The 22797-nt window shown below is 39.4% G+C and overlaps 2 protein-coding genes across 5 annotated transcripts in view; both read right to left on the minus strand.

The window, feature by feature from the left end:
- The window catches only part of cwo (transcription factor cwo), a 29800-nt gene extending 24309 nt beyond the window's left edge, over positions 1-5491 (minus strand). The window contains exon 1 of one of the 2 annotated variants that reach the window (XR_015809218.1): positions 5306-5449. Coding sequence is in view for 1 of the 2 variants with exons in the window: in XM_088183694.1 (XP_088039820.1) it covers positions 5306-5377 (72 nt within the window). In the remaining variant the exon portion in view is untranslated. Of the gene's footprint in view, positions 1-5305 lie in introns of both variants that reach the window. The other variant, XM_088183694.1, reaches the window with a different exon arrangement.
- A 4329-nt stretch (positions 5492-9820) lies between these two features.
- upSET (SET domain-containing protein upSET) lies at positions 9821-22524 on the minus strand. Of its 3 annotated transcripts, none has more exons than XM_088183648.1 (10): positions 21940-22524; positions 20877-21874; positions 18483-20808; positions 18211-18410; positions 17899-18139; positions 17106-17832; positions 16956-17041; positions 15633-16877; positions 13754-13982; positions 9821-13069 (listed from the first exon to the last, which is right to left on the minus strand). In XM_088183648.1, exons 1-10 carry the CDS (start codon positions 21976-21978, stop codon positions 12906-12908), a joined length of 6255 nt encoding a protein of 2084 aa, XP_088039774.1. In that variant the 5' UTR covers positions 21979-22524; the 3' UTR covers positions 9821-12905. The 3 variants fall into 3 exon arrangements, 2 of the variants coding, with proteins under 2 accessions (XP_088039774.1, XP_088039769.1); XM_088183643.1 differs by having other exon boundaries at positions 16950-17041; XR_015809195.1 differs by lacking the exons at positions 9821-13069; positions 13754-13982 and adding exons at positions 14162-14402; positions 14472-14556 and having other exon boundaries at positions 16950-17041.
- Positions 22525-22797: the final 273 nt, after the last annotated feature.

A 22797-nucleotide genomic window follows, 5' to 3' on the forward strand; every position in this document is an offset into this window, starting at 1 on the left:
ATGAGTGAGTAAAAACAATTAGTTGTAGATAAAGTAATTTTTTTTACATGTTTTGATATTAGGTAGATTTCTATATGAAATACTACCTATTGCAGAGGAGGCCATATTTTATTTTGTATTGTCTTCTTTCTCTTTATTTTAGGCACCATAAACATTTATTGTTTCAATTCACAGAAGGGATGCATACAAAGAATTACGATATCGGTCGTCAATCTCAATGTCTTGAGCATAGTCTACAGATTTTGAATGAAGTTGAGGGTCAGGGGTATTTTCTGATCGGAACAATGAAAATTTTGTGGTGGCGAGAAAAATATGCTAAAAAAAGTACTTAATGACGCCATGGAGGTCACCGGTGTCCGGCACTCCAAATAAGGGTTATACAAGGGTTAAAAAAAATTACGATTATCTATTAAGCTCTTATTAGGATAAATATATAATATACAACTAAAATTAGCCAATGGCTCAGATTGATTTTTAACAAAAATAAGGTGGCATGAAACGTGTTAAACACTAATGGCATAAAAGTGTCTTTCAAATAAAGCCAATAACATGGCCATTACCACAATTTTTATGTGTTTTATTTAATTTTAAAGTTCTATACCTCTAAAAAAACACCTTTATTTTAAGATGCAATAAATTAAAGTGTCGTCTGCAAACATATTCTGGTGTAAAAAAAACATGCAATTATCCGCTCCTTTAAACATATAGAGAATAAATGTATAAACTATAAAGGATTCTAGTTAAATTTCTCGCGCCTCCCCAAGAAAACCGCTGTAAAACATTATGTTTATTGTTTACATACATCAAAATGCAGATAAAGGATATATATAAACGTTGTATCAAGAACATAAGACACCTGTACATGTGTCAATACTAAATAGTGGTCATATTTACAAGATGAAATCTTCAATCTGATCCCAAATCAACAACCTATCAATCTACAAAAAAAACTCAACATGTTTATACATAATTACTTACAAACGTAATTTAATATGCATGCGTGTCATATAGAAAAAAAAATACGTAGTAATATTGACTTAATGCAACAGTGGATCGTAAATTAATTAATCGTTACAACGTGAATCGAACGACATGGAACTAACAGTCATGATTCATGAATAATCATACCATACAAAGGACGCAGATGGTATTAATAATCAGTTATAATAATATTGCATTGCAACGCACTGTCATGTCAACGAACCAGCCAGTCGCTAATCAATTATTCATTGTTTGTGTACGATCTGCCAGTACCAGATAAAAAGAAAACGTTGCAATCTCAAGCACGTGTGTGATAAATATATAAACGTACAAAAGCAGCCAGTCACGTGTCGGCGCTATCGACATTAGATAATAGTATATAGCACATTCCGAGATAAGGGAATAAACGTGTTTTACTTTCGATATGTATTTTTGCTCTATGCAAATATCCGCAGACGACCTTGAAGCTGCTTCAGACGCTTAAAAGAGTGAATCTGATTAGCGATGACCCCGTGCAGTGCGGGTTCGATGCCATTCGCATTTTATTGTATTTATATCTAGAATGATGACGTTAATAATTAATAATAAGTCAAATTCCTAAGATCAATGTTAAATATTATTGGAATTCCCATTATTTTCTTATTCATGAATATTCTTGCGCTCACAGGCGTTAGTTTGTCATGAATGTTACTACTTTCCTAAGAGTGCGTGACTCTCCTTCCTCTATCCCATATTTCCATACTTCCTCTATGTTTTGCTGCTAAACATGAAACGACGCTCTTAACAGCGCGTCAACATCGAGGCAGGCAAACTCCTCAATGTGGGCAACTTGAAAAGGCGGCTGTAAAGAACTAAGCCCTTCGAACTGGTCTAGTTATTATTACTGGAACTCGCTTATTATTAATGATTGTGTAGTGTTCAACAGAAAACTTTTGAACGCCAATTATTAAATACAGAATAAAATTAATTATTGGTCATAAAGACCAGTTTTATTGTTTAAAAAAATATTTAATAATTATAAAGTATTCTTACAGCTTACAACAAATATATTAACGCCCTAGCTTGATATTACTTACATTATTCATCTTTGAGCATAGTAAAATCTAGGAAAACCTAATCTGTGATGACCAACCCAAAGTATAATTAAATAATAATCACTAATTCTTATCTCTCAGACACGATAGACTGAAAAACATTAGGGCCCATATCCAACTTATAAAATAAAATATAGAAATCATGAAAGAAGTATTATATATTTTTTTAATAAAACAGTTAATGTTTTTATTGTAAAGTTATTGTTAAATAAATGCACAATAATGGTCAACAAATAAATTATATTTATTATATTATCTTCGTCTAATAAGACATCTATCATCAATCACAATTTTTATTCATTCTTAATAATCGTATGATTGCCGTTCAATAGTGTTGCAAATCACGGAATTGTTTAAAGTTTAAACAATTGAATACACAATAAATATAATTTACATATACCATACAATACATATAAAAATGTATGTATGTATACTATATAATTTATACAATGATTACACGCATTAAAATTCATTCAAATAATTATTAATAAATGTATTTATTGCTCTAAATGTATTATTCCCAGCGTATAATACTAGGCATGTCAACAATTATTTATTAAAACCTCAACTCTGAAAAGGTAAAACCAATATAGCTCGAGCCAATAATAAAACAGCAGCTTTGTAAATATGCTGTTGTATGAGATGTGCAGAGTTTATTATCGAATAATAATGCACATCTCTGAAATCTTCGTATGCAGTGTTCGCATATGAATATGTGTTATCATATATGATACAAAAACTGCTCGTTCTTGCATCGCTTTTTTCCTCAATTCAACCCTGTCTGTGTTTTTCCACGAGTACGTTTACACGTGTAAGTTGATAATTGCCATGCGACTGTCACGGTCACGCTAGTATTACAACTTTTACATATTTATTGTCGATGGCAAAAATAAAGCGTGTGAATAATGAAGGCGTTAATGCAGCACTCAAAGTATTCTTAGAAAGTGAAAAGTCAACAAACAGTAAACATTGCGGATTTTTACGTAATTAAAATTTTATATTGATTGAAGACATTACATTTTTACAAGTTGACTTTTATATAGTCATCACCTCAGTTGTTTTAATTATACTTTTGAAGCAATTAAAAATATACGATCCGTACTCCCTAGATTTTATTATCAGAATATTTAGTTTTGTTACTTCCGTTAATTACTAATATATTGTAATTATCTGTTATAATGTGTTATTGCAAAGCTGAAAAATACCTTACATGTGAACATCTTATTCGACATATTTATAGAAATATCCACATATGATAACATGTACACTCGGTGTACATCACAGTAAAAAAAGTTATTAGCCCTATTTGAAACAAAATCAATAATAAACCTGAATACTTCGTTAGAAAAATATAGGCCAAAAACTGCTCTTTAAAACTATAGTATTATGCACAGGATATAATGACATTTTCATTAAAAAAATAAGTTAAAATTTCTGGACAAAAAACGCAACAATAATATTGCCCTAGCAATTAGTTGGTAATGTCAAACAATTCTACTAATGTGATTGTTTTCATTCGTCATCTGCTTTTCTGTTTTTGATATTTTTATGGTAAGATGTATAGCTAGCAATGAAACATGGTCAGCATGAATTAAAGCGAAGAGATTTTTAGATCAACATTGTTGTCGGGTGATTTCGCGCATTGTTTCAAGCCTGGCGCGGGCCATTTTTTAGCAGCCGCGGAATTTCTCGGAAACGAAGAATTTCCGCGTTTTTTTTCGGAAACTCGCCATAACTTTTATACTATACAATATAAAATTATGAAATTTTAAACATAGACTTACCATAAACAGTACTATTAAATGAAGAAGAAACATGGAGGTTGACAGTTTTATATTCACTGAAAACTTGCGTTTATTTTGCACATAAAAGTACTATAAAAATGTATGTAATAAAAACACTAAATAAAACTAAAATATGGCACAATCTGTTTTTATGAATAGTTTTTCAACGTATGATATCTCTAAAAATACGTACCTCTGTGTAGAGGTATGTCAAAAAATACATAGCTACACTTTTGGTCCAATTATCAATAATCAGATAAATTATCCACACAAAATTCATCGTCAGATTTATTTTTATCGGGTGAAAACATTTCGGGGTGTAAAACTATTTTTTAGACAACCGAACGACTGAACATTTACGCGTAACTGTAATGATGTCTTTTTTTTATAACAAGTCACAGATGTCGCAATGACTGTTGCTTGTTATCTACCCCAGGTCAAGTTTCATTGGAATTTGTTTTGTTTTCTCACTCCCAACCATCCCTTCTTTTACATCAGGTAGAAAGTAATTCCTCGAAGTATCTTGAATAGAATTGAACATAATAGAAGATATTTGGGATAACAGGAATTGTTTATAGTTCGTTATTTAATTTTTTGTACGGAATAAAAATTCAATATCAAAATTAGTACAATACATTTGGTGGAAATGTAATAAATGCGACGACGAATAAAATAATGTCTTTACTAAATATCAAAGCAGTGACATCTAGCTGCTGACAACAAAAAAAAATGCAGTTCAAATTACACGGATAAACACGTGAGCCGACTTCTAGCAACAGACTACAAAAAACGGATTTTTACGGGTCCCGCAATCCAGCAGCAGTTCCGCAAAAACGGAAAAATCCGTGTCCCGACAACAATGTGTTAATGAAAAATAAAATGGATGCTAACAAAGTGTGCGCTGTTCCATCAGGATAACGATCCAGCGCACACATCAGTAGTTGTGATAACTAAAATTCGTCGACTCGGTTTTAAATTGATAACTCGTTCTTCCGTTTTACCGGATCTAGCTCCAGCAGTCTTTAATCGAATTCTGAACCTCAATAAACATCTGGAAGGGCCATGAAGTAAACCTTCAGATGCAAATCAGATGGATTCAAAAGGGGTTATCTCGAAAAATAACGTTAAAAAAATAAGCCAATTCTGAGTGAAAGTTATATATTATAATAATAATTTGTTTCGCAGAAATTTTGAATTAACAATTGAATATATCACGAAAGCCTATTCCTATGTTTTCATATGGGTTGAAATCCACCGATTTTTATTTCTCGTCGTTTACCCACATCCTACATGGCAAGACCGGAAATTAAAATCAGTCAAAACATCAAAATTCAAATGACATACGAAACTCGAGCCCGTCGCGACCTTGAGCGGTGAACGAAAATAAAAACATTCCGATCAAGTGCGAGAGAACAACGGCCGTTCGGTCTAAAATAGAATAGATACCTGCGAGGCAAAGTTCCGGAGGCGGCCCGGAAACGGATCCATTGCGTTTAGCCGAAAGGCGGGCGGCCGCATCCAATTCCGCGCGGTGTGTCGGCAGCACGCGAGCCGGCACGTGAGCGCCCCCCCCCCCCCCTACTGCCGTCGGTCACGCTTCCCAGAGCTCCCGCCGATGCACTCCATCCGATAGTGGCGACGCACAGTGGCGTAAAAGTACAAAACATGACCATAATTTAAAAAAATACTTTTTCGAAAAACTAATATTTATTTTCTGTCGTAATCTCGAAAAATCTTCGAGAATGCTTTTGGTATTTTAGTGAGCGCTTCAGAATACATATTTGAAAGAGCTTTTCATCATTAATTTTGAGCCATTAACTTAATGAGTTTTTCGCAGATATTTTTGGACAGGTAGAAAAGATTTCGTCGATAAAAATCAAATCGACTATCCCACCTTGTATATGTAGCTATACATAAATTCATACGAGTGTATACAGTTTACTGGAATATATATCTATTATTAATAATAAATAACATTATTACAAGTCATTTTATATGCAATTTTGTATACTATTGTTAATAACAATTTGTCGAATACTAATCTTAGCTATTTAGAATAATGCACAAATAATTAAAATATATAAAAGAACTCACAAAATAATTTATTATGATAAGAAAATTTAATAAAAATGTCCTGATCAACTTTTTCTAAAATATCCCACTGTGCGGCGCGCCGAAAAACATCCGACGCAATACTACGTTTGCGCCTTATCACCCTGATTTGAATTCGCCTTATGACCTCGCGTTCAATTATTCATGCGTGGTAAAGTCGCTCATATAAGAAGCATGTATGAGATTATCGATGATAGATTCATTGTGGAGATGTTCGCGTACACGTATTTCCATAGAAAGCATTGTTTGAAAGCGACGTGTTCGAGAGCTGTTCGCTAACTTGATTTGCATTTAAAGACATGTGTTCGCCTCTTAGCTCCCAACCTACGATTTGAAAAATATTTATTACAACAGTAACCAGACGTTTCGAATTTTGCAAGACTTTCCCAAATTCGTGTCGGCTGTCCAGGATTGGTCCGAATTTTTTTTAACATCTACGCAGTGGCGCAAAGCTGCTGTATCCTTGACTTCATGCTAAATGGGTCATCTAATATATTTATCGTAGTATGTATCTAGATCAGTGGTTCCCAAAGTGGTCCCTACGGACCCCCAAGGGTCCCCGGGGTCATTCAGGGGGTCCATGGAAAATTAAAATTGATTTGGGGGTCCCTGAACAACATCAGGAGGTCCGCGCAAGGTTTAATGTAAAATAAAAAAATTGTGACACATTTTTATTAATATGGAAGTTAAAATAAATAACAATGAATAAAAAAATTCACAAGAATTGTTATTTGCTAAATGCTTGGAAACTGATACGAAAAGTGAAACGGTATTTACTGAATTAAAAAGATTTTTCGATGTAAAAGCTATACCCTTGACTAATATCATCTCCGTTGCTACTGACGGTGCTCCGGCAATGGTAGGACGACACCGAGGCTTTCTGGCATACTTAAAATAAGCTATACCGAATGTATTATCAGTACATTGTGTCATTCATCGACATCATTTGGTCGCAAAAAACCTTAGTGAACGTTTGCACGAATCACTACATTATGTCATTAGTGCAGTTAATAAAATCAAAAGGAATGCCTTAAATGAGAGATTATTTGCTCAACTTTGTTAGAAAAATGATGATGACTTATGACTATAATCGTTTACTACTTAACACAGAAGTACGTTGGTTATCTAAAAGTGCATGTTTGGATCGCTTCTATTCGCTCTTTGATTCAGTATTGGAATTCCTGGGGAGTAAAGGCAATGATTTGCGTCACAATTTTAATCTCTCAAAAAATGACATCGCTTATATGACTGATTTATTTGCCAGATTTAACGAGACTAATTTGAAACTACAAGGTGACACATTAAATTTAACCAAAACTAAAAGTGTAAGATCTGCGTTTGTTGCAAAACTTTTGCTGTACAAACAAAACTCGGGAAGAGGAGAATATTCTCAGTTTCCAAATCTTTCAAAATTGCAAAATAGAGATGAAGATTTGTTTGCTTATTGTCAACACTTAACGGCGCTTCATTCGGACCTTAACCAAAGATTTGAAGACATTCTTCACTTGGATATTCCCAAATGGGTGTTGAACCCTTTTGCAAGTAGTCAAACTTAGAGCACAAATACAGATGAATACATACTAATACAGGAGAAACTTATTGAATTATCCACATATTAGAAGTTGAAACCAATGTTTAAACAAGGATACGACAACGTTCTGGTTACAAAAACAGATCCCAATTTTATATCCAGCATTATGGGTTATTGTACAGAAGCTGTTGATTGCTTTTCCGTCTTCCTATTTTGTATAACGTGGATTCAATGCCGTTATGAGCCTCATCACAAAAAAAAGAAACCGACTAGAAATTAGTATTCGTGGGGATTTGCGGTTGCTACTCACAAACACTAAATACACTCATAACATCCCATCAGGTTCATCCAAGTCATTTAATTTTTTTTTATATTTTAAAACAAAAGTTATAATTTTAATAAATTATTTTTATGTCACCATTTACCATTCAAGACGTCAAAGTTAAATTTGTAATTTTTCTATTATGCATTTATGTAGTTATTCACCCAGGGTCTGTGGGCAAGTTTTGAGTATAAAAAGGGGTCCGTGGGCCAAAAGAGTTTGGGAACTATTGATCTAGATTATGGTCTCTAATTGAAAGATATCAAATTATTTTCATCTGCAAGTCCAAATTCATTATATAAAACAGAGCTGTGGAGTCGTTAAAAAAAACACGACTCCGATTCCGATATTTACCAACAACACGACTCCACTCCGACTTCGACTCCGACTCAAAAAAGTTTAATTTTATCAGGTATTTTTGGTGTTTTTCTACACGTTTAATATTCATACGCTATACACATTCATTATTACGCAATTAAAAATTCATAAATTTCATAATTTAAAAAAATGCTCGGAGTCGCTCATTTTTCACGACTCCGACTCCGACTCCAACTCCGGCCAAAACACCACGACTCCAACTCCGACTCCGACTCCACAGCCTTGATATAAAATACCAAAAAACTTGAAAATAAATATAGCACCGACCGTTGATACCTGCAAGAGAATAAACGAGAGTAATATTTTTTCTAGTACGTTTTAGTGCAGTTTATAGTTTATGTTTCATTTGCTACAAGGATTTCTATAATTAGTGTCATATATAATAAATATGTTGTAAATATTGTTTTTTACTTTAAAAATCTTAATCACAATAAAAAATATTACTAGATTTGAGAAAGCGAAATCAACCACTTTTCAAATCAACAACACATAACCACATGTTTTACAATTTCTTTGTTTTCATTTATTCGATAATAATAATATTCATAACTTACATATGTTATAAAGATGATTGGTCCATCATAACAATATCAAGTCTCATTGTGCGCTAATCATATAAAAAACTCATATCTGCAATGCAAATAAATAAACTGCAAAATTGGTCCCGTTACTACGGAACGTCTGACTTTATTTGGAAAAGAAGATTCACTGATATAAGTTGTGCGGCACATATCCTTCAGTCGACGAAACATCGAATCTAGTATTTAATTAAATTAAGATAAGCACAGTGGCAAACAAATATTTCAGTGTTGCGTTCTATTAAACTATTCGGTAATTAATATAATAATAAATACTTCATACTAGAACATTCGTCTGTAAAAAAGGACGCTATTAACCTAGGCGAAAGATTCGACACAATATCCTGTATGCGAGCAGCAGCTTCATTCTTATTTAAGAGAGCCAATATTGTTACGTACTGATGATATATAAACATTATTTTTTGTTTTCCAATCCATATTTAATATTTGTCAGCACCACCTACTTTGACTTTGAACAAAGCTAACAATATTTAGTCTTTTCGGTCAAAATTTAAAAATATGGTTTCAATTCTCAATTTTTTTTAAATATTATTTGTAATTTCCATATTCAATTGATTTCATATACGTACAACAAAATATTTTTAGTAGACAGCCCTTGTTTCAGCCAGCAGTGAAGTTTTTTATATAAATGTGTACCACACATTCTTAAACACGGCCAACTGAGAAAAAACATTACGATATTCAGCAACACTAGCATTCTATTATGAGAAGCTTTTCTCACTTTGGAATAGGCAATAAGAAATTGTAGTGCATTACAGAGGATTATCCGTTTACTTTTTGACTGGCAAAATGTAGTTTGAACTATTATAATTTGAATCGTTTTCTAGAAGTAAAAACAGGATTAGGGAAGTAAGGCATTTTATTATTAGCAAGGAAATTTTTATTTGTTTCGTTTACATTACTACTGCATTTTATGAGATATATAAATTTCTCTAGGATATTTCGTTTGTATCTTCGGGAGTTGAAACGAAACAATGGGACTATTTCATAAATGATTTTTAATTAATAAAATATACTCAAACACTTATTTTTGACATTTAATGTGATGCCATCATATATTCTATTTATACACAATAAACTTCTACTTTCCATAAAACTTATATTACATATGTATAATAATTTCTATCTAAACTGTTTTTTTTTAAATTATACATAAACACCTATGCGTTGAGCTGCTGACGTACTGGGTACGAGGGGCGGGAGAAGGGTAAGGATCACGGTGACACTTAACCATAGAAAATTTTACAAATAGGCCAAAAACGATGAAAAAAGAATTAAATTCATTTATACAATAATATACGCAAAGACCACAACCAGTCAGTATTAATTCACATTTACTATTATAACGATAAATATTACATTTCTATCTTCACAGGTATATATATATGTATATATATATATTTTAATAATATATATAGACGCCCCAGCTCCGCAATACAGAAAATCTAGACAATCATAATATATTTACAAAGTAGACTCAAAAGATGTGTTTTATGTATACATATATAACTCTTTACATAAAATTCTGTAATCCATATGTTGCCTTTAATGCATTATCAATAGCTGGTAATATTTCAAAAAAAATATATATAGGTACATATGTGTAGATTGCGTAATAAATATAATTAATTTAATTCATAAAAAATCTTATAATATATCAAATCATCATACCATAAAGCGTTTTTAAATCGAAGGTCGGTAGAAACATTAAAATGGGATTTGTAAAAATGACTTCAAAAAATAAAGTAGATATAAAAAAAATGAAAAATAACTTAACCGAATGGCGCAAAAGAATCCACAATTGGCACATCCCACCACCGACTCGACGCGATCGAAAACGTTTTGAGAAAAATTACATATTACACAAATATACACACATGTATGCGCATCAATATTTCCCAGTCGATTTAATTAATAAAGAACAGTGCTATAAACAACCAAAATCTTAATCTTCACTTGAGATATAGTCGTGGAAATTGTGATGTCGGTAACATATCGGTGCAATTTGTTAAAGCTTTGCTCCAAAAGTCAATATTATTGCACTCCGAACATAAAAATATAATATACATATATGTATATAAAATCTTTTCTATACGAACAAAACTAAAATGAAAAGTTAAAGAGAAAAATGTTACAACACAAATCACTGGAATCGCCTGTGCTCATGGAGCTGTATATACGACGCATATATACATAATACTAAATTGAAACAAAAAATACATAGCCATTATGAGTAAAACCATCACATGTTATAATATCACAGAGTTTTGAGATAATCTTAAAGTAGAAAATAAAAATGAATCACTGAGTCTGAAATACTCCGCAACTATATACTCATTTATACAAATATACTTCGTATTTTTGCATTCGACGTATGTTATATACATATATGTATATAAAACGTTATAAATACAATGCTTCCGCTGTAAACATAAATTAAAAAATCCATAATTTTCATCAATATCATTTACAGTCGACTCAATATATACATACAACCGAAGTTTGTCATCAAAAACAATCGATATCTACACATTTGTAAATATATTATATTAAAATATTTTTAATGCAAAAATGACATCACTTTAAAAAGTTATGTGAAAATATTATTCGTTTAAAAAAATAAATTGCACTATAGTGAAGAAAAATTAAAGCAAATAAATACATGCATGTTAAAAAAAATTGGCTCGTATGCATTTAATCATTAATAATAATTAAAACGTAAATAAATAAGGGTGGAATGCAAATGCTAAATCATTCAATGTATCAATTTTTCTTTTTTTTTATTAATATTTCAAAATAAAAAAATGATATACAACATATTATCTCTAAAAAAAAAATCTGATCATACTCGACAAAAAAATATTTTAATCAAATAAATGTATTCCATTCGCATTATTTTTTTTAGTAATATCTTGGAATTCATAGGCGATGTTTAGTATATAAATAAAAATGATCATCGAACATCCCACATTGAACGAATGAAGTATCAGAAACATTACCAGCTATACAATATATATATATATATATAATCATTTTTTCCTCGATATGCAGACGTTTTTGACGAGAAATAACTACTAACGTTTATTTACTGCATCGTATTTAACTGGCATCTAATGAAATATTAAATAAAATAAAAAGTCAAGACAACATATTCTAAAATGAATATAACATTTAAACATAATTTACACGTATAATAGCGTTACTTATACATATAAAAAAAATATAATATATACACTTCATATATACACAAAATAAAAAAGTCAATTTGTACTTGCAGATTTTTTAAAAAAAAAGCTAAACATAATATATGAGAATGTATGCGTGTGATGCACAATACACGCACAACTTGCGACCGCTTTAAATTCTTTTATCGTTAATAAACTCGTTAATATACACAATCACTCTTATAAAAGTCGCCCTCTGTACGCTCTCGCCGCTTATGCAACTATACATTTATCATATATATATATATATATATACATACAAATCATAATCGGGATCGAGGGATCCTTCACACTTATTGCGATAAAAAACTACATATCTTATTATATCGGTTTAAAAAAGTAAATGAATGTCACAATGATGACCGTAAAGTAAATGTTTTAGTCAATTAAAAAACTTCATATTCATCATATACAGTCAAAAACGAAAATTCATATATTCCTTTATATTTATGTATAAATAAACAATTAATCTTCTTATGAACTCAAGAAGTTACACGATATATATTACACATTCTAGCGTCCGTGGGGGGCGTGCTCGTGTCGGAGTTCCCCTGCGGAGGTTTTCGATACTTTATCCTGGCTTCATCCTAGCGTGTACATTTACAATTATTACATATATAAAAAATATACATATACAAACTAACTCTATCTTACGTGTCGTAAAATGTAAAATAAAATCATCTCTCTTTAAAATCGTTAAATTTGTATGCGGGATCACAGTTTTATCGAAAGTTTACAACACACTTTTACCCTCGTCGAAGAATAAAAGATTACACCCGAGTGTGAATGAAACGCGTCGCTTCTCCGCTTTGCACTTGGTAAATTATTCTACGTTTACATTAATCACAGAACACTTTCTGCCGAACGAGTTTTAACACCCTTATCTCGTTACTTTAATTTGTGAAGACACATCGTCGGACGCAACGTTAGCGTTCGGAGACGGGGTCCGGACGGGATCGCCGTCGCTCTGAACCATCTTCTCAAACTGGACCGGCGGCGGAGGCTTGTCGGCTAAACACGAGAAGTTCATTTCTAAATGCTCATCTGCAACAGAATATAAATGCATTACAATCAGGTAAAGTTCACATAACATTCGTTTTTGATTAGATAAAAAATTGATTTGTCCTACAAAAAGTACTCTTGTCCTAATTTTTAGATCTTAAAATAAAACAAAGCTAAACCAAAAAATAATAGAATATAAATACTATCTTACCTACATATTGGAAATTAAATATAAAAATAATATTGTGTCTTCAACGTTGAACTAAATTTTGGTAATAAAATCTTTACAATTACTATAAATAAAACATCTTACATACGTCTTAATAATTGAAGTTAGAAAGCTTCGCTTTAATATGAGGGTAAGTCAAATAAGAACCTCAAAAATGCGATAAAAAGTAAGTACTACTACTCTATTGTTCTATAAATAGGCAGCAATGTTACAACTAGTTTGAAGAAAAGCTGATAGTCGACAGAATGAATCTGACATGCAACACAAAGGCACAACAGTAGCTTAACTTGTAACATGCACCAAAAATTTAGCAAAATTCTGTAATTTGTTTTGTGAGAAAAGGAACAGGATTACTGTTAAGTTCGTTCCTGTCTTAGATTTTCTTAATAGAGTTGTAGATGGAGTACGTTGTACAAGGACTGATAATATTTTAACATTAACCGTCTAATTACAAGGAATCTAACTTTTAACATAAAAAATTTATCATTTCAACTCACCTTTAACGGAAACCGATTCGTTGATAGATTCTATAATAGAACTTTCGCTAATTCTACATATATCACTGGGTTTTTCGCCGATGGACAAACTTAATACAGAATCTGACGAATTACTACTGACGCTGCTGGACGGCTGCGTTGTAGAGCAGGCGCCGTCCGAAGCGCCGTCCTGATCGCCGGAAGTGCTAGATAACATACTATGCCGGCGGCGATACTCGGTGATGGATAACTAAAAGACAATATTGCTTTTAATATATACTGCAAAAAAAAACACAACACCAGTCGATTCGAATCTATCCATAGACATGGAGCGTATCTCGCAGAGCATATACCCGGTCAACTATTCGTATATTTATGCTCAGTTCGAAATAAACTAAAGGTAAAACTTGCCGGCTCATCGGTGGTCATAAGTGCTCGAATAACAGTATTATATGTAATAGTTTTTCATAGCATATATAGTCCGACTTCTTTCAAGTTTCTTTGTCTTGCAACCCATGAGGCGCGAAAGGAAGCTGAGGATGTCCACAGACGCAACACCTAGCGAGTTGTGTCTCGATTTTGGACGTAAGCTATCGGGGAGAGCGAAAAGCATCGCCATGTAGGCTTATTAATTCTCCTGAGATTACACCGGTATCGTTTTTAAGCTTCTCTGGAAAAAATTAAAACATAATAATAAAATAACTCGATAAATAAAAAAATTCTGTCCGTGCTATCTCACTTGATCGATATTTTGCGGCGTAGATGCGTAGTCATTCTAGTACCGAGATGTAAATCCAGCATTCCTAAATCTCTCATTGTAATTTCTTAATAAATAAAAAGAAACAGCACATTTAGAAAGATAAATACTTGAAAGCAAATAAATAAAGTCAATCTAATAACGTAAGTGTTATTGCTGAATTTACATAAGTTGACTGGTTTTAATTTACATCTGCTGAAAGCATACAGAAAACTAGCAACCGTACACATGAGCAAACTGACAACTATTTTCATTAACATGAAGAGAACTTATACTAACCGATATCATTAAAATAGGATGTTAATATATACATAGAATTAGTTACAGTTTTATTTAAAATTATGTTTCATATATATCTAAAATCAATATTTCGAATAAAACAAAACAAAAATCTTCACACATACTAAATTTAAAAAAAGAATTGCGGTATTAGGGATGTATTTATTAAATGTTTGTAACTCATCATGAGACAGAACTCTGAATTATTGTTTTCATTTATATAAGTTTGGCAAAACTTTTTTATGGCTAGAATAATAAAGGAAATTCAAAATTACTTTACTTGAAAAGAAAAGGTAAAATGTCTATTTGCTTCACATTTCTGCATATTTAGTCAAAAAACCTCAAAAATTTTACATAAACATATATTGGGTTTTATTATACTATATTATATATTCAGCTGTAAATCATGTAATGATTTGAAAAGGGATGATTTGTCAAGTCATATTATAGTAGACAGAAAAAACAAGTCACTTGCCAAGTCATATTATGTACATTTATCAAAAAATTAAGAGTTGTATTGAATCGAAACACACAACACGCCTCTAATCCATAGGTTTCCCACTATTTAATTTTGAATTAGCAGAATATTCCCACATTCGATAGCACATATTATTTCATGCTTCAAAACTATACACGATCAACATTAGTGAAACAAAGGATAAGTATCGAAGACAGCACAAATGAATTGCAAGCCGTATATATCGAAGACGACACAAATGAGCAGTTTGCCGAGAAGACCCAAGGGTTAATAACTTTTATATTTTATAACGAACTGGGCATAAACATACCCCGATAATGTCGATGAAGATACAACTCGTTCAGTATATCGATAATTAGAAATCGACACTAAATTTAAGGACTCACCTTTCGTCGCACCGGTTTGGGTTTTTCGACAGGAGGTGGATTCAATCTAGGATCGTTCACCCTCCACGTATTGGCCTTGCTGGGGGAGAACGCGTTATCAATGTTCATTGAATGATTCGAGTCTCTCAAAACGCCGGACAGCAACACGCTGTTGTGCGAATCCATCTGTTTGACCCGACTGAGAATCTCTTGGACGTTTTTGTACTCGTCGATTTTATTCAAAAGATTGCCACTCTTGATGTTTATCTCCAGACTAGTGGTCATGTCGATCGCGTTCTTGATTACGTTCAAATCGGGCATTTGCGCATTGGAAGAGTTCGATTCGCCGGTGAAGAGCGGAGTGCACATGAAACCCTTGCTGATGGTTTCGTTCTTTTTGGACGAATCGGACCGACAAGAATTCACGGCGACGTTAGATTCCGACAAATTGGAACTATCCGAATGCGTCGCCTCGACGTGGAGATTCGCAACCGGGGACCTCTCTTCGGAATCCTTGCCAATTTCCGATTTGAATTTAGCGTCGCAGTCATCTTCTGACGCATCGTTCTCGGATTTTAGTTTCACGCCGACGGTCTGATCGGCCAAAACGCACAGATCAAAATTTAAATTCACCTTCTTTCTTTTCTCTTTGGGCTGTTTTTTATTTCGAATTTTGAGAATCTGAATGTTTTCGGTGTGAAACGTGTGAATCTTTTTCTTGATATCGTCAATGTCGTCCAATACGGGCGAGGAATTTCCGCTAGTTTCAGTCGAATTGACGTTGCTCGCCGACTCGCTCTTGCAAGGCGATTTTTCAAAACTGGAAATGTCTCGGGAGTTGTCTTTCAAAACGGAAAAACTATTCATATCTTTGTCGTTCGACGTGTCGTAAATGTTTAATTCTAAATTAGAAGATAGAGAATTATCCGCAGTGGATATTTTAAGACTGTCGTCTTTAACAGAATCTGACGTTTCTATAATACTATCAGATTTTTCCATCACACTCGTAGTATCCTTTTCACCTACTACAATTTGCGACGTTTCTTTGCACGACGCTTCTATCTCCGCATTCGTTTCTACGACTTGTTCAACGGGCGTATCGCATTTAAGAATCGCAGCTGACGAGTCGAAAGGACTCTCTTCGTCTCGACTCTCCGATAATTTTGGCAACGTCTCGCGCTCAGAGTCGTCTTCCGTAGATTTAGCGAATTGTGGGGGGTTTTCGATATTCGCAGTCGGGGTCGGGGTCAAATTGGATTCTTCGATCTGAAAGCGTATTCGAATCGATCAATACGAAAATTCCTCGAGATTCTCGCAATTATTAAAAAAACAACGCACACTCACGATTGCGAAGGGCCGTTCCAAAGAGAGCGACTCCCGAGCTAAGCGCCTCTTCTTCAAGGGAGTGACCATTTCGTTGGGAGGTGATTCTGTAATTGAACGTACACGTTTATATATCCGGATTAATCTAAGAGGTAAAATAAAGACACTCACCGGCCGTAGGCGAATCGCTCTCTTCGCTGATGGCCTGTCGTAACCATCGTTTCTTAGCGCTGTGCTGCGGCGGCTTCGGCGCAGTCGTGATCTCTTGCACCTCGGAGGGGATTGCGAAAGAGCCGTCCGGAGGAGGGGTGGCGTTGCCTTCAGAGACGGGGTCCGCGTAAAAAACGTTATCGACGGCCGCGTTGCTCCGAAGCGCTCGCTTGTTGGTAAACTCTTCGATGACACTCTTCAGTCCCTTTCTGTATCGTTTGGGTATTTTTTTTTCATCTCTGTTGACGTCCAGATCTATTTTCATACTTTTGGCGGCCGGTGAAACTTCGGTGGGACTCGGAAGAGGCGAATCTGCCGAGTCGTACGTCGGAACCGGCTTATCGGATCGGAACGGTTCCCTTGTGTAACGTTTCTCCGGCATCAATTCCGCGCCGATTGCGGCGCCGCTGAAGTTTCCTATCATGGTGTTGGCGGCTTTCATGAGATTTTCAAACTTTTCGCCAGCATACGTCGTCTTCCCGGTCAACGCGGAAGTGTTGTTGTTGTCGGACGCGTTGGAGTATTCCATGGCGTGATTCGTATCGTATGGCGCAGTCTGCTCCGGCGACTTGCTCAACCATTCATTCATCATGTCTTTTTTCGTCTTGGGAAATTTGAATGTGGATTCCAGCGGTCCGACGGCCGCTTCCACCAGCAAACATGCAGAACTCAATCCCATGTTCAGTCGCTGCAATGACAGAAATATTAAAACATGCGATGCAAATTAAAACAGCGCCGTTCGAAAATAACTCACCGTGACGGATCGTTGAAGTCGAATCGTATCGACGTCGTCGTGGAAGTTGGAAGTTTCCGAAGAGTCGATCCGAACGTCGGAATAATTCTCGATTGAAGACGCGCGATGCGGCAGCGGAGGAGAAAGAAGAGAGACGCTCTCTTCGCCGGAAGTGACCATATCGCTGTCGACGGAGTTCAGTCTGTTTCTGTTCCTGCCAGACTGATGATTGTTACTGGTGGATCTTGTCCTCCCCTTTTTTCTGAGATTTTGAAAAACAACATATGATAAACGAAAAAAATGGAAATTTCGATATTTATAAAAACGACCAACCTTCTCCTTCTCTTGACGCTCGAACGGTCAGTCGAATCGTCCTCGTCGTTCAGTTGATCTTTCGAGTCGCAGTTGGGTTGCTGCGGGTCGGACTCCCGTCGTCTGGTCTGTCGGTCTTTGTTCTCTTGCTTCCTCAGCTCGGCTTTCTCCATTCTTTCGAATGCCTTCATGATGGCTTCCATCTTTCTCTCTTCGCGAGTCTGAAAACAGTCAAGTGTCAATCTATCGACAAAATTCGACCCAATAATTAAAATACGAATAAAAAAAAATACCATCTTCTTTTTATCTTTGGGCGCGTGGCTTCCTTTCGAGTCGCTCTGGTTGTCGCTCTTCTCGTCTGCGGATTCGCCAGCGCGGACAGCTGACGACGCTCTTGTGGTTCGCGCGGGTTGGACAGAGGACCGCCTGGAACCAATCGTCCTCCTCGGTTTTTCATCCTTCTCTCTGACCGCCGAGGACGACTTGCTCTTCGTCACCCCATGCGCAATGCTCTTGGACTCGATCGAGTTCGGAGTCGACTCTTCTTCGTCTTCTTCTTCTTTCGCTTCGACGGGAGTCAGTTCGGCGACGACGCACTCTTTAGCAGGAACATCGCCGTCGACCGAGTTTTCGTCTTTCGCCTTAGGTTTCAGAGGCTCGTCTTCAGAAAGGTCGTTCTCTAACTTGACTTCGACAACCTTTACTTCTTCCTCGGGCTCCTGCGCGACGGGAGATGACGGCTCGACGGGTTCGATCTCGGTCATCGCGCGTTCTTCGATCGCGTCTAGAGGTTTACTTTCGCAGATTTCACTCTTTACAACGTCCGGTTCAGACTCTGCTGCAGTCTTGAAGTCCGCATCGCGGTCTTCCGTTTTGTAGTCATCTTCGTATTTGACTGTCGGTGAGAACGAGTCTACGACGGACGAGGAGCTGGCGAGACGGGCGCGTCCTTTCCTCTCGTCGGCGCCGTCCGTCGCCGGTCCGTCGTTGCCGAGCGAGACGGGAGAAGCGGGCGAGTTTCGCTCGCAGCGTTTGGGATTTCCGCAGGCGCAGGGTCGCGAACCGCCGGCAGTCTCGTGTCTTATACTGATCTCGGTGTTGGACTGGACAGGGGCCACGGTGACGAGGTAGACGTGCAGGGCGCCTTTGACGATGCAGTGTCGTAGCTCTGCATTGGGCTTGCAAGAGCGACGTACGAATCGGGCTTCGTTACCGTAAGTCCTTGTGTCGATGCATATCTGAGCAGAATCTCCAGGGAGACGGTAAAAGAACAGAAACGGTCCCGGCCTCTGGCTCCCGACTCTGCCCGAAGCCTGGGGCGACGGTTTGTGCTGCGTTGACAGCATGTATTTTCCTCTGAGCTCGATGACGGGAGTGTTCTCCTTCATGTCGGCGGTCGCTATGAGTATTTTGCCCCCGGCGTGCGGGACGGTGGTGCACGAGTGCACGGTCAGCGCCATGCCGGAATTGCCGTGTCCGACCCCTCCGTTGCTGCAGTAGCGGGCGATTTTCGCCCTCAACTCGGGACTGTAGTGATTCGTCATAGCAGATTCGTAAGTCTCGGTCCATTGGTTCGCTCTGTTGGAAGAGGGCGAACAAAATTTGGCGCGATAATTGGACAGCTCGCCGCTCTTTCTCTTTCTCTTTTCTGGAATTCTTCGCTTGGGTCCTTTTCTGCCGTTGTCGACTTTGCGAGGTCTCTTCGGTCCCCTTTTGGGCTGGGGTTGCGCGGAGTCGGCAGCACGGGGAGGCGAAAAACCGGAAGAAGGGACCGTCCTGCTCACCCCGCCGACGGTGTTGCTGTAGGTAGTGACGGTGAGAGGTCTCTTTCTGTTGGAGCCGGCTCCGATCCCGGCGACCGTCTGCTTGCTCCCGCGGTCGACGGCGGACGCTCCCGATGACGAGTCGCTCCCCGACGATCCGACGCCGGTGAGCTCCTCCCTCTTGCGAATCTGAACGGAGCGAGCCCTCTTGCGGTCTATCGATCTGGGCTGGCATCTGTCACACATGTAGTCGTCGGGGATGTTTTGCCTGTCGATGCCCATGCAGTCTACGTGCTGCCACTCTCCGCACCTGTCGCAGCATATCATGTATCCGTCGTCGTGCGTGAACTCGCACACGCATCTGGTCTTGCCTTCCTCCTCTCCCTCTGGCGCGGTTTCGGTATCGCTGTCGTGGCGCCCATCAGCCACATCGTCGTCCGCAGACGAGGCGACGGACGCCGTGTCCTCTTCGTCGTTTCGGGAGGCGTCGTATCGGTAGCCCGTCGAGACAGGCGCGACCGAGCGCTCATCGAAACTGGGAGCGGGCACCGCCATCCGAGTCGAGACGGCGACGTCGACAGGCGGCGAATCGACCTTCAGAGTCGCGATCTCGACGGGGGCGATAAGCGGCGGGATGATTCCCCCGGAAGGCGACGACGGCGCCGGGTCGCCGACGGGTGGTCCGGTGCCGTTCGCCGTCGGATCGGACACCGTCTTAGTGGACACGGCATAGGTGTGGTCCAACATGATCGACTGGAGGCCGTGGCGGTAGCGAAAGGGTCGAGACTCGGGCGCCGAGGCGGGTCGGTCGTCTGCTCCGACGTCGTCGCTGCTCGAAGTCGTGTTAGGATCTCCGCTGAAAGAGAGAGACGAATGTTAGAAAGCACGCTGGCGAGCGACAGCTTGAGACGACAGTGTACTTACTGAATTTGACGCCTCTGATCGCACTTCTTGGGCGCATTCGCCTCGAAAGAAGTCCGGCGGTGAGGCGCCGGCGGACGCTTGACGCTCGCCCCGGGGATCTGTTGAACCACCGGGGCCAAGTGCTTGAGAATCTGCGCGGTGATGTCCTTGTTGGACTGCGCGTACGATAAATTGTTGTTTTCGGTTCCCGCATAGTTGCCAATCTGGCGGTTTCCGAGTTGCCTCGAGTCGAAATGGGACGTCTCGAAGGTGACTATAGAGGCGCTGGAGAGGTGCGTCGCTTTGGAGATCTTGTGAACGTTTATCGCGTTCTTGGCGAACGGTTTGACGATCGCGTCGGAGGACGACTGTGACCAACTCTTGGCGGAGACTCCGGCTCTGAAGGGAATCGCGCCGCGGCCCGGCTGAATTATCTTGACGGGCGTCGCGGCCCGCGACCGGTCGCCGTAGACCACGTTGGACACGGGAGCCGTCTTGACGGGCTTCGCCGCCGACTGGAGAGAGATCTTCCGGCCGGGGAGCGCCCTGGCGAGGCAGGAGGGCGAGCCGGGAGGGCGCTCCGCGGTCGGCCTGCCGGCGGGGCGAAACTTAGTGTTCGCAATATTGGGATTCGTCTGCTTTCCGAAGGCCGCGCCGAAGCCGATGCCGCAGCCGCTCATCGTCCGAAATTCGCCATCGAGAGCGAGGGCGCTCGGGAGCGAGGGGGTCGGCGGAAGGACGACGACGGGCGGCCTACGGGGGCGGAAGGCGCGGCGCGAGTAGCTATCGAGTCCGTCGTCGTCCTCGGGCTCGACGGACTCGGCGCAAGACAGATCGGTCGCCCGCTCGATCGCCCTCTCCGGGGGGCGGAGGGGCCGGCGGGCGACCGGCGGGGGCTCGAACTCGCGGCGGCCGACGCTCGAGTCGGGCTCGGCGCTCGGCTCGCCGCCGGACAGCATCTCGGCGATCCTCCGGGGGTCTAGGCGTCGCCGCGGAGTTCCCTCGAACACCTCGGGATCCTGCAAACAGCCGAGTCAGTAAACGCGGTAGGCGGGCGGGGACGGAGGCGGGGTCGGAGACTCACCGGCCGAATTTCGGAGTAGCTTTCTTCGCGAGCGAACATGGCGCTCGTATTTTCATCTTCCGGGCGCTGCGAAGCGAGGGACGCGGCTAGTCGAAAATAGACAACATGGCGGTGGCGCGGGGCGCCGGGCGCGACGCGAGACGGCACTCGCCGGGAGGGGCGCGCGCTGGCGTCGACGGGCAGAAGGCTAGCGCGGGGCGCGGGGGACGCGGGGAGCGCTCCCGGGGCGAGAGGCGCCTTCCCCGAGCGGTTGTGCCGAGGCGGAGGCGGGGGCGCGCGCGGCCATGGCGCCGCCGACCGCGGGGCGCGCGAAGCGACTCTTCAGCCCTCGCCGACGGCGCTTCGGCGCTTCCGGCTTCCGACGACACCGCGGACGCGCAGCGATGCCGAGGGCGTCTCGACGAGCCCTTTTCGCCCGCCTCGTCGTCGCGGTCGCGAAGGGGGCGACTTCGCGAGAGGCCCCCGGGAGCCTTTGCTCTCGGCCGAGCGGTAGAAACGCGAGAAAGCCGCGCGGAGGCGCTCTTCGCCGTTTTAGGTCCGACCGACCTCTCTCGCTTGTTTTTCGGCTAAAACTTGCACAACCATAGACAAAAGCGGCCCGCGACGCGTTGCGCTGAGGCCAAACAGCGCGTATTAAAAATGAACTTATCGTAAATATTTATGCATCTAGCGAAACGCAAAAGCGTTCAGCGCGCTCTTTTCGTCGATCTGTCCGATTTAAAATAGCCGAGGCAAAACGGAGGAGCGTCAGTGCCACGTTTACCAAATTTTATCCACATCTCTGTCTATTTCAATTTATATTTTATGTAATCTTATACATATTGCGATGCTATTTACTCGGTGTTGGTTCTGACGACA

This window comes from Plectrocnemia conspersa, unplaced genomic scaffold, assembly GCF_051122295.1.
Source record: "Plectrocnemia conspersa isolate PC_06_02 unplaced genomic scaffold, ASM5112229v1 ptg000001l, whole genome shotgun sequence".
NCBI lineage: Eukaryota > Metazoa > Arthropoda > Insecta > Trichoptera > Polycentropodidae > Plectrocnemia > Plectrocnemia conspersa.

What these genes read in the sequence shown, in the direction of transcription:
- upSET (XM_088183643.1), bottom strand. Translation starts at nt 21,978, where the DNA reads ATGTTCGCTCGCGAAGAAAGCTACTCCGAAATTCGGCCG. An exon ending in GAGCGATTCGCCTACGGCCG is followed by an intron (nt 17,042 to 17,105) that starts GTGAGTGTCTTT and finishes GTTCAATTACAG; the next exon opens with AATCACCTCCCAACGAAATG. An exon ending in GGCCCTTCGCAATCGTGAGT is followed by an intron (nt 16,878 to 16,949) that starts GTGCGTTGTTTT and finishes ATACGCTTTCAG; the next exon opens with ATCGAAGAATCCAATTTGAC.